This window comes from Onychostruthus taczanowskii, unplaced genomic scaffold (assembly GCF_017590055.1).
Source record: "Onychostruthus taczanowskii isolate IOZ18803 unplaced genomic scaffold, ASM1759005v1 scaffold74, whole genome shotgun sequence".
Classification (NCBI taxonomy): Eukaryota; Metazoa; Chordata; class Aves; order Passeriformes; family Passeridae; genus Onychostruthus; species Onychostruthus taczanowskii.
Genome location: NW_024505229.1, coordinates 1,968,100 through 1,980,169, shown reverse-complemented (window position 1 = coordinate 1,980,169; position 12,070 = coordinate 1,968,100). Strand labels below are relative to the sequence as shown.

The window sequence follows — 12,070 nt, the reverse complement described above, 5'->3', positions numbered from 1 at the left end:
ATTTGATTTTTCTCTTTATCTGGGAAAGTCTTCATCTAATGATCAGAAGCAAATAGTTATTTTGAAAATTAGAAGTTGGATTGCTGCCTACTTGCCAATATTAGAATTTTTCAGATCAAATTTGATGGCTGCTTTTTTACTTCCCAGTGTTACCCAGCCCAGGGGAGTTCCATTATCTCTGTGCTGAATTCCCTGCTATGGTTTATACCTTACAGTGATTCCCCTAATCCTTATGTACAGGAAACACTCCTTATTTATCTTAAACCCATGAGAGTGCCCTTTTCTCTCCAAAGTAGAAAGCCAATCATTGCTAATTTGTTTCTCTGCTTTTATGTTTGAAGAAACTTTTGGAATATTCTAAAGAGATCTTTTAAGAATGATATCAAGTTAGTTTTCATCCTAGTAGCTTATAGGGGGCTGTGGTTTGGATTTTTGCTGGAAAAAAGAGGTTGATAACACAGGGGTGTTTTAGTTATTGCTGAGCAGGGCTCTCACAGAACCAAGGCCTTTTTTGCTCTCCACCCACCAGTGGGGTGGAGGTGCAGAGGAGCTGGGGGACACAGCCAGGCCAGCAGACCCAGGGATGGATATTCCACTCCTCATGGCATCGTGCTCAGCATACAGAGCTGGGGGAAGAAGGGGCAGGGGGGGATGTTAGGAGTGGTAGTGGTTTTCTTCCCAGGTGATGGAGCCCTGCTCTCCTGGGCATGGCTGAGCACCTTCCTGCCCATGGAAAGCAGGGACTAAATTCCTTTTTTGCTTTGCTTGCATGCACAGCTTTTATAGAGTCATAGAATGCCAGACTGGCTTGGGATAGAAGGAACCTTAAAATTCATCATATTCCACCCCCTGCCATGGCAGGGACACCTTCACTGTCCCAGGCTGCTCCAAGTTCTGTCCAGCCTGGCCTTGGACACTCCCAGGGATCCAGGGGCAGCCCCAGCTGCTCTGGGCACCCTGTGCCAGGGCCTGCCCACCCTCTCAGGGGACAATTCCTTCCCAATATCCATCTATCCCTGCCCTCTGACACTGGGAAGCCATTCCCTGTGTCCTGTCACTCCAGTTCATTACGAGCAATTCCTCTCTGGCTTCCTTGGAGCCCCTTCAGATCCTGGAAGGTGCTGTGAGGTCTCCACACAACCTTCTCTTTTCCTTTTCCTATTAAAATGTCTGGCCCTTAACCCAGGAGTTACTCTTCCATTTCTCTCCCCATCCCACCAGGGAGCAGTGAGCACGTGGCTGTTGGGGGCTCAGTTGCCATCTGGGGTTAAACCAGGACACAAATTAAAGCCAGGCTTTAGCCAGTGTGGAAAGACGTGCAGTTCCATTAGAAATCCATCTTGTTCTCAGAGCGGGGCTGTGGAATTGGGTCAGGCACACCCTGTGTGTGCATGTTTCCTGCTTGCTCATATTTCTGAGAATAATTGTACATGGCAATGTTTTTGTAGACTTAAAGGAGTGTTGTCACCTTAAAAATGAGTTGTTTGGAGTTTTATTTCTGTCGTGATGGTTAGGCTGTGGTTTAGGAAGAGGGGAGGATTGTTCACCAGCTGATTCACTCATTGCTGGTGCTTCCTCACCGTTTGCAAACCAAATGGTGAAGTAAAGCCACTCGTTTCTACTATTCTTACTCTCTTACACCTTCTCTCTTGCCATGCCATGTGGCAGTGAGACCCTGTATGAGCTGTCAGGGCTTTACTCCTCAATGGATTTTGGCAGCTAGGCTTTTTATGATTTTTTTTTCTTTGAAGTTTCTGTGAAGTTCTTCATACCTAAAATACTCTATAATGGCTCTTTTTAAAAATCCAGTGAGTATATCTTTATAATAAAATATTGTATTTATGCAATACAATAAATAAAAAGTAGAAACCAGCACATTTGTACTGATGCTTTTGTTTTCTCTTGCTTAATAAATGTGCTGTATCTAAATGGGATTTTTCTGCTGGCCACGTTGCAGTATGTGAGTTTCTTTTCATGGCACACATCACCTCGTTCATGGTGCTCTGTGCAAGTGGAGCCATTCAGCTCTTCCAGTTTTGGGGTGAGAGCTGCATTGGGCAGTGGCTTTGGATGTGCTTTAGATCCCTTAGGGTGGGGAAGGATAATGTACTGAAGATGTCACAGCCTCTTTACATTCCAGAACACTTCCTTAAGGATTGCAAAGAACAGGGATCAGCCTCTTTATCTCTGCAAAACGTTTGCAGCATGAATTGTTTGTACCAATGGTGCATTGCAAAATTAAAGTGTTTCCATTTCGTGATTAAAAACAACTTAAATGTGACTTCCATGTTTTTCCCTCAACAAAAGACAAGGCTCTAGACAAGTTCGAGTAGGGAAGATGATTTCAGTGGGACCAGCACAGGGTCTGGAGATCAGAGATGTTTGTGCAGTTGCACAGCTCATTCTTGACATTGTTGTGTTCCAGAGGAAGGAGTGGCCCACATGCTCCATGTACGGCCAGAGCCAGATGGGAATTTTGTTTTTTGATTCTGATACTGATTCAATTTAAAAAAAATTAAAATCCCAGCCTTTCTGTGGCTGGAGGAGCTCTTTCTCTGATCTTTAGTGCTGAATATGACATGGGGCTTTTGCTGCTCCTGAGTGCCCAGCTCCCACAATCCACCCGTGAGGCTTCAGCTCCTCTGTGGACTGGTCCTTACCTGCTCCTTCAGGATCTGAGCAAGCAAACAAATCACAGAGAGGTGAGGAAAGACATCAGGGTGCCTGTTCACTGCTCCTGAGCCATCCTGTGGTACCAGCCAATTTACACTTCCCAGAGGGTGGAAACGTGCATGGAAGGAGCCCTCTGAGGAGGGTGGTGACCTGGCAGTGTTTGTCCTGCTAGCACGGAGGAGCTGCTGGAGCAGGGCAGGGAGCTGAGCAGTGAACGTGCTCCGAGTCAGTAACACCTGAGTAGGCAGTGGGGCTGCTGCTCTGAGCCTGAGGATTAGGTCTCTGCCTCTGTGTCCCTGTTTTCTCTCATAAAACACTTCCCTGCAGTGCTTCCCAGGGCTCTTAGGAGCAATGAGCAGTTAATATTTGTAAAAAGCTTTGAAGCTGAATGGTGCTAATTATTATTTATAGGCATTCATTCTCACCACGGGTAGTTCTCCTTGATCCTGGGCATGAAAGGAAACCGGGACATTTGTAAGCTGGTCAGGCAGGAGTTTGGCCTTGAAGTCTTTATGTACTTGTTTCCCCACTGGGTTCAGGGTGTGTTTGTAATATATTTGTCACATTAAATGACCAGTTTGGGGATTTATTGTACCAGCCAGATGTGCCAAAAGATCTTTACTCATTTCTCTCAATTCTGCTGACACACGACATGCAGGATTTTGGCGTGCCAGGAGACGGGGAAATGCCATCAGCCTGAGCTGGGTGGGATGATCAGCAGGACTGGATGTTCCACTTCCAGGAAAGGGGAAAGTCAGATCTTATGCTTGGGAGAGCCACCACGTTGCAAAGGGCAGCTGTTTTCAGCAGGTTTTGCTGGTGCTCAACTTTGTTGAAGGAAACAGAAAAGAAGGAGGAGAAAGATGTCAAGCAGCTGGAACATTTTTTCCCTGACAATCCTGTTTAGCAGATTAAGCAGCAGAAGGGAGGGAATGACAAAGGAAAATTGGTGTATTGTAGTTCTTGCATAACTGGTGATAGTTCTGTAAATAATTTCTGAGCTGCTGTAGTTAAGGACTCTGCTGAAGGATGTGCAGGGTCTCTGCATTTAGTTCAGAGCTTGAGGTGATGAACAAAGATTTCAACATTTGCCCAACCCAGTTTGGTTCTTATGAAATTCTTTCTGTTGGAGTTTCGTGCTATTTGACATCACTTAAATGGGGCTTGTGAGGCAGAGCTCTGGGGAAGTTATGGAGTCTAAGTGTCCCTGAATAACTCTGCTCTTTGCCTTCATATACTCTACTTATTGATCTGATTTCCTGCCTAATTTCTCCTCTCTGCTGAGCAATGCATTAAATAATCAAGAGATTGTTCTGGCACCTCAAGGGGAGGTTTTGGCAGAGCTGCAGCAATTCAGCACTGCTGGAAGAAAGAGGCCCAAGAAGTAAATTTTATGCTTATCTTGTTTTCTTAATGGAGTTCTTGTCAGCTCACAGAGCAAATCCTGTTCCCTGGCAAGTGTGGTAGCATCAGCTTTGTCAGGGATATTGTTTCAGTGCAGGAATGTTAGTGCTGGGGGAAAAGAGTTCCTGAGCACAACCCAGTGTGGTGTCTGTTCCTCTGAGCAGCCTGGGCTAGTGGCAGGTATCCCTTGAGATGCTTTAAGGCCCTTCCAACCCAGAGCATTCTGGGGTTCCTCCTGACAGCCAGCAGTCTCCAGAATGACTCCCTTTAAGGACTTTCCCTTAGGGTTATGGTTATATATCTGCTCAACAAGGGTATTCTTTTCCCTATCTCAAAATACTTCTCCCTAAGTAAATCAATCTGCACTTTAAAAAATAGGTTTTGGCTTTCAGTGCAGTACCAAATTTTAAAGCATTGTGGTTCAGATTACAGATTGCAGGATGTTCTAAGTTAAAAGGGACCCACAAGGACCATTAAGTCCAACTCTTCAGTGAATGGCCCATGCAGGGATTGAATGTACAACCTTGGTGTTATCAGCATCATGCTCCAGCCAGCTGAGCTAATCTCAGGGTCAAACCATACAATATAATAATTCAGTGAATGTGTTTGAAATCACATTATTAGTTGTATAAATACTTAAAACATTTGCATCTTGAAAAATTCCATTTCCTCACAATAATTACAGTGCTGTGAAACAGGGGACTAGTTGACTTTTTGTTCCACTGGACATTGTCAGTTCTGGAGTTGATTTAAAGGCTTTTGGGGAGGAAAGGGTAGGGGTGGGCTTTTTTCCCCTCAAGGGTGTTTTAGAGTATGTGGGTTTTCCTATTTAGATTTCCCTCCACACCCCTGTGTCCCAGTGCCTGGCAGTGCTGACATTGTACTGCCCCTTTGCTGCTCTGGCACACAGGAGAAGAGGGCAGAGGGTTGCTCAGGTTGTTCACATGGAGTTTGTGTTACTTTTGATCAGGTAAAAGATTTGTTCACATGTGACCACATCCATCCCACTTAAGGAAAGGTTCTTCCCCAGAGGGTGCTGAGGCACTGACCAGGCTTCCCCAGGGAATGGGCACAGCCCCAAAGCTGCCAGAGCTCCTGGGACAGGGTGGGATTGTTGGGCTGTCTGTGCAGGGCCAGGAGCTGCAGTGATCCCTGTGGGTCCCTTCCAGCTCAGGATAGTCCATGATCCTCCCTGGAGGCTGCTTGGTCACCCAGTTCAGTTGTGGGTGGTCCTGCAAGCAGCAGGGAGGTGAGCATTATGCTGATGTTCTCCAACTCAAGATATTCCATGAGTCTATTCCCAGGTACAAGGCAGCATTCACAGGGGTTCCTGGTGGGACTGCTGAGGGGTTTCTCCAGGGTTCAGACAGCCAGGACAGGAAAGCAGCCTGAAGGTGTGGGGAGAGGGTGTTTTCCCACACTGGGTATTCTGGTGAGAGCAGAGGGCAAGGCAGTGCTCTGGGTGCTGTTCAGGTTGCTGGGACTGAGATGGTCCTTGGGGGTTCTTTGTGTCACTGTGCTGCCAGCCAGAGCCTTTAAAAAAAGAAATGGTTTTGTTATTGCCAAAAATCTTCCTTTGGATGACCATCACACATGATGTGTAAGCAGCAGATTTTCTAAAAATATACAGATATAATAATGCCAGCAACTTAGAGTTGGGTTTACAGCACAAAAGGAATGAATTGTTACTCATTTTAAAAATTCTCATTAGGAATAAAATGCTTAATTCAGACTGCCAGTAACAATGAGTTTGAAACCCAGTACTGAACTGCTCATTAAGGCCTTCAACCTCAGCAGGTGATGGCCAGAAAACTCAGCAACTCTGCCTTGGCATTTTGCTGTTTTATTAGTGCTGTGTTTTATCTGCTTTGTCTCTGCCAGGTGTCAGAGATGGCACCCGCAGGCCCTGCAGTCATCATTCAGCCAAGGGAAAGATACAGGACAATTGTTCTGCAGGGGGGAAATTGGAAAAATTCATTCATGAGGAAATTGGTGTTTTATGTTTGAGAGGGTGAAAGGAAAACACTTGAAGCCAAGAAAGGAGAGCTGGTTCTTGTCCAGAGCAAAACAAATGCCAGAGAGAATGAGGGAAAGAGACAGCAAAGAGATGTGACCTGTAAGGAGATACAAAGGAGTGAAGCGGGTCTTAAAGATAGGAGGAAGGAGTTTGACTTGGAAAAAAAAGGAAGCTTCCAGCTGCATATGCTGGAAGAGCATTCCAGATGTGAGTGGCAGTGGTTAAAGCAGCCTGTGTGGGGCTGCTCCTGCCATGGCTGCTCTGCACCGCCCAAGTGTTTGTTGTGGGACTGTAGGGGGTTAAATACTGGGGGGAGCACTGTGTGACAGCATGGCATAAATCAGGAAGAAAGAACCAAAACCAAGCAATGACTGGGAGCAGGGAACCTCTTGGTCAAACCTCAGAGTGGTTAAGAGGCAATGCCTGAGCTGTTAACTGGGAAAATGTTGTATTTCAGGCTGTTACCATGTTATAGAGCTCATTTGGCCAGGACTGAGAGTCAGGAATATAAACACTTTTAAAGGGCTGTAGAGGTCTGGAGGAGTTGCCAGGAAAGTATTTGCAGGAGCACACATGTGATTTAAATACATTGGTGGCTTTAGACTTAGCTTTTAAAAAGTGAAGGTCTATAGATTAAATAGATTTAATAGACCCCTGATGACTTTAAAATCTATTTTTCCCCTCTTCCCAGGTGGGGGTAGGGGCTTAACTAGCACCATAAGCCTCTGAAACACAGTTAAATACCTGAAGAAATGCCTTTTGAGCCTGGGGGACCTTGTTTGTAGTACCAGATACAGAGAGAGTTGAACTTCATTGCTGGGGAGTTTCTTCCAAAACTAACAACCTGGCTTCTCTCTCCAGCTCTTCTCTTAGGAAACGCCACCAACTCCTCACAGCACGGAGGCCCAGCATGAATGGGAACTGTGCTGGGGGCACAGACTGGTTGAGGAATCTGGAGTCCAATTGTCCTGTGGAAAACAGAGCTGTAGCAGCCCATGAGTCAGAAGAAAGTTCTGTGGTGTTAGGAAGTCACAGCCCTGCAGTTCCCAGGACTGAGGGTAAGGATAATGCCCTCAACCTTGTAATCTTTGAGGGAGACTGTTTTTTGGGCTGTAAGGGGTGTAATGTTTTGGAAAATGTTCCAGTATCACAGGGCAGTTTGCACTGGGCAGTATGTGCCCTGCCTGTGCCAGGCTGCTCCAAAGGTCAGGAGTTCACAGCAGAATTCAGTATCTTGGCAAAACCATCCCACAGGAGTGCCCTGGCCAGCCTGGAGCTGGCCCTGAACAGATTCACTGCAGGCATCTGGACAGTCCTGTGTGCCCACCACGGACTGGCACTGGGCACTGCTGCCTTACACCACTCTGGTGAGGTGTGTGCTGCTGCTCAGCTTCTTGTGGGAGTCCTGCCAGCAGACTGGGTCTGTATGTCTGGCCTTGGTTAATTCTTGTGCTCCTGCCCTTTTCAACTGAATCCATCTTGCTTTAACAAGGAACATTAAGCACCATGGCTCACCAAAACATCCAGCTGCTGGTTCGGTCCAATAACAGCCTAGTTTTATGTCATATAACATCACCCTGACAGTTATGGCATCCTTAATTATTGCATGACTCAGTTTTCTCATTTCAGTAGGAAGTGTTACTATGAAATGATGTTTTTCAATAAATTCTCTCTTCCCCTCACAATGTTTGTTTGTGTCCCTCAGGTTTGGATTCTGAATGCCGACACAACACTTGCCCAGTAAATCCCCAGATCTGTAGCATGCTGTCTGCTCCTGAAGAACCTCACAGCTGCCATATCCCAGATGGAAATAAGAGACAGCTGGAATATTTTAATACCCAGGAACGCCATGGATGCTGTGCATTGTCTTCAAGCAGCAGTTCCCAGACAGTAGCTCCAGAGAAAGTGACCCTGGTGGTGGATGGCACCCGCTTTGCAGTGAATCCCCAGATCTTCACTGCTCACCCTGACACCATGCTGGGAAGGTGGGTCACTTACCTCAAGACAATGTTAAATTTTTTTAATGGAATAAACATGTAATGTTTGTTTTGTGATCTCATTCGTATACGTGGTGGCCTCAGCCAGAATTTGGCTGTGAGTGGGGCCCGGAAGACCTGACCAGATGGAGAGTTGGTGGTTCTCTGGATAAGTCTCCCTTTGGTCCGTGTCCATCAAAAAATGCACACTTTTAGCCAAAGGTGGTCTCCTTTTCCTTCTCCCCAAGTGTTTGCCTGGTGTGTCAGCTGTACATCTGTCTGCAGCTGATAACCTTCCTCCTGAATGGGGGATATGATAATGCTCCGTCCCTTCCTTCTGCCGCCTCTTGATACTCTCCCAAAAGAGAAGTTACTCAGCTCCTACTGAGAGGTTGGAGCCTGTTGCTGCACCAGGAAATCCTCGTGTGCTGTATTGCCAGCACTTCCACCTCTCTGGCCAAAGGGTTCTGTTGGGTCACTGACCCTTGCATGGGTTATTGTGTAAAACAAGACATCTAAAGTCATGTGGAGTTATCTGGTATAGGTCAGTGCAAGGGCTTTATTGCCAGGAGATTTTCTGCCCCGGGACTGAATGATCTGTTCCTTTGGCTTGTTCCTTGGAGTGCAGTAGCCATAGCAACAGAGGCCTCCCTGAGCCAGCTCTTGTCCTTTTTTACTAAGGAAGGATTGAAGGAGGTTTAAGTTACTGTATCTGTGTCCCTGCTGGGCTTCATCACAGAATCATGGAATGGCCTCAGCTGCAAGGGACCTTGAAGCTCAGTTCATTTCACCCCCTGCCATGGGCGGGGACCTTCCACTAGCCCGGGTTACTCCAAGCCCACCCAGCCTGGCCTTGGACACTTCCAGGGCTGGGGCAACCACCACTTCTCTGGGCAGCCTCTGCCAGGCACTCCTCGCCCTTACAGGACAGAATTTTTTAACCCCAGTGCACCTGTTTGTCTCTGGAATAAATGCATTTCAATGTTCTTGTGCACTTCCACTGTTCCTTACCTCTTTCAGAATGTTTGGGCCAGGCAGAGAATACAATTTCACCCGGCCAAACGAGAAGGGCGAGTACGAGATCGCAGAAGGGATCAGCTCCGCCGTGTTCCGCACCGTGCTGGTAAGGGCAGCTCTGCAGGTGGGGAGAAAAGAAACAAACTATCTGTCTGTCACATGTGCACAGCTGAGTCATCTCCAGGCAGCTGCACTCCCTGGAACATTCTCGTTTTACATTTTGCATTGTGATTTCTAAAGAAAAAACATAGCTTTGGTATAAGTCCACATTTCAGATATTTGCTTGTGTTGCCTTTTACCTTTTCTGTGTCCTGCTGTTGTAATTCCTGAGCTGTACCCTGACCTTGTGGTTGCATATAAATACATACTGCTTATTATGATATTATGAAACCCTGTGCCATGGAAAAGTTTTAACTGGAGCTCATCATTTATCAGACCCTAGAGGATCTGCAAAAAGATGTAGATTCTCGAACAAGCAGGGCTGTTTTACTGTACACAGAGCTATAAATAGTTTCAGTATCTCTCCACTATTAGCAAACAAAATAAAGAACAAATTAGGAATTACCATAGTCCAAGATATTAATAATTTTTCTTTCCAAAAAATGTCCTTTTATTCACAGGATTATTACAAAACCGGAATCATTAACTGCCCTGATGGGATTTCCATCCCAGACCTTCGAGACACATGTGATTACCTCTGCATAAACTTTGATTTCAACACAATCAAATGTCAAGATTTAAGTAAGTATGGAGAAAAATCGGCTCTTAGGAGATCATCTGCAGGACGTTGAGCACTCTGATCCTGATTCAGTGCAGTTCTTAGTCTTGAGCTTTGGTTTAAGCGTGAACACATGGATTTCACTGGGGCTCAGGATGCATTTAAACAGCTTCCTTTTGGCTGCTTCAATCCAAAGTGAAGTGACCGAATCCTTCAGAACACAGAACACAGGCACTTTGCTCCAAAAGCAAATCATAAACATTTTAGTTTCTTTTCTAACAGAGGCTGAGCAGTGCTTGCTGTTACTGCCAACAAAATGAAGGCTAAAAGCAGGATTATAACCCCTATCCAAAATGTACCAGAGAGTCATGAATAATTTAAGATGAAGGCTGATGGGCAGAGCGCTCCAAAAGCAAATTATAAACATTTTAGTTTCTTTTTCTAACAGAGGCTGAGCAGAGCTTGCTGTTACTGCCAACAAAATGAAGGCTAAAAGCAGGATTATAACCCCTATCCAAAATGTACCAGAGAATCATGAATAATTTAAGATGAAGGCTGATGGGCAGAGCAGGAACCAAGGATGCCAAATGTGTGGAGAGCAGTAGATTTCCTGGTCATGAAGGGATTTGACTGGGAGCAGCTTTTTGGTGGGCATGCTGGCAAAAAGAAGTACTTTTAACACAGGCAGGTCTGTGAAAGGCACTTTACCAAAATGGGGTGTGTGGTATCATAACACAGGCTGTGGGTGGAATTTCCTGCCCTGTTCTCTGGTGAGTGATCACAGAGAAGGCAGCAAAATATACTCTCAAGGGCAGAGGTTGTTGCTGGAAATTCAAGTTAAGTATCATAGTGAATTAATTATTCAGTCTGGTACTGTTTCACTGTATTGATTGGAGCATGGTGGGTTTTTAATGGGAATGGAATGGTTCTGCAGTGCAATTTGCATCTCATTTGAAATGCAGTCTGCACTTCTGCACTTTGCCAGTTCTGGATCTGGAGGCTGTTGATGTGTCTGAACATATGTTGAGCATTTTGTCTGAAGAAGAACTCTGGCTGTGCTTCCGGATGGATCTGGGAAGTGCAGAGCTGAGATATTTTCATGCTGTAGCAAAGCTGCTGTGATGTGTGTCTCCTCAGGTGCTCTGTTACACGAGCTCTCCAATGACGGGGCTCACAAGCAGTTTGACAGCTACCTGGAGGAGCTGATCCTGCCCATCATGGTGGACAGCGCGCGGAAGGGCGAGCGGGAGTGTCACATCGTCGTGCTGACCGATGAGGACACCGTGGACTGGGATGAGGATCATCCACCTCCCATGGGAGAGGAGTATTCACAAAGTAAGGGTTCTGCACTCTGTTCCACACACACCCAGCCATAAGGAAAGGACACATTCCCAAACTGGCTTCCTCCAGGAGGTGCTGGCACGTGGAGCCCTGATTTGTGTGCTCTGTATGAGCTGGTGCTGCTGGAGGCAGGGTGCCTGGCTAGTTAGAACTGTTCCCAGCACTCACTGCACTTTTCCTCCTGTTTCTGCCTCCCCCTTAGCCTTTTCCAGGCTCCTTAATGAGGCAATATTCTTTGCTTTACACTCCCATCACCACCCAGTCTATCGAGACTGTGATTTGCATCTCTGCCTCCCAAAAGGAAGTGCAATTAATCCCAGTGAGGAAAACAGACACCTGAAGTAATCCTTGGAATCCACACCTGGCTTTTGGCACAGCAGGGCATGCCAGAAACAGGGAGAAGGTTCCTATTTGTTGATTCTAATCACCCTTTTTATTTCTCAAGTCCTTTACAGTTCCAAGCTGTACAGATTCTTCAAGTACATTGAGAACCGGGACGTGGCAAAAGCTGTGTTGAAGGAACGGGGCCTGAAGAACATTCGCATTGGCATCGAAGGTAACGTGCTGCTTCAGCAAGGGAAATCCATCTCCAGGTGACTCCACAGTCAGCACAGACTGATTTCTGCTGGACTCCAGGCATTTCCTTGTTTACTTGGTGTTTTACACTTATCTTTAGGAAGCCAGTTAAAACTCGGCGTGTTTTTCCTTTACCTCTACTGTGTTCCACTGAAATTGGCCAGGGGGCTTAAAAGTTAAAGGAAAGTGAAAGGTACATAACATGTACAAGATGTACGAGAAAGACTTGTCTCCTTAGGAATGAGTAAACAGGAAACAGCAGTCAAATGCCTCCACCTGCTGATCCAAGCTTTCCCTTAGGGAGCTTAGAGAATGCTGGGCTCTGTCCTGGGAGACTTCTTTTTATAG

At 46.1% G+C, this 12,070-nt stretch overlaps 1 protein-coding gene across 5 annotated transcripts in view; it reads left to right on the top strand.

Annotated features, from left to right (window-relative positions):
• KCTD20 (potassium channel tetramerization domain containing 20) overlaps nucleotides 1-12,070 on the top strand; it is a 30,496-nt gene that overhangs the window by 14,223 nt on the left and 4,203 nt on the right. For 3 of the 5 annotated variants that reach the window (XM_041422775.1, XM_041422776.1, XM_041422777.1), the window contains exons 2-7: nucleotides 6,956-7,152; nucleotides 7,800-8,079; nucleotides 9,091-9,193; nucleotides 9,708-9,828; nucleotides 10,943-11,140; nucleotides 11,592-11,702. In XM_041422775.1, coding sequence (XP_041278709.1) covers nucleotides 6,956-7,152; nucleotides 7,800-8,079; nucleotides 9,091-9,193; nucleotides 9,708-9,828; nucleotides 10,943-11,140; nucleotides 11,592-11,702 — 1,010 coding nt within the window. Of the gene's footprint in view, nucleotides 1-6,955; nucleotides 7,153-7,348; nucleotides 7,515-7,799; nucleotides 8,080-9,090; nucleotides 9,194-9,707; nucleotides 9,829-10,942; nucleotides 11,141-11,591; nucleotides 11,703-12,070 lie in introns of all 5 variants that reach the window. The other 2 variants (XM_041422778.1, XM_041422780.1) reach the window with 2 other exon arrangements.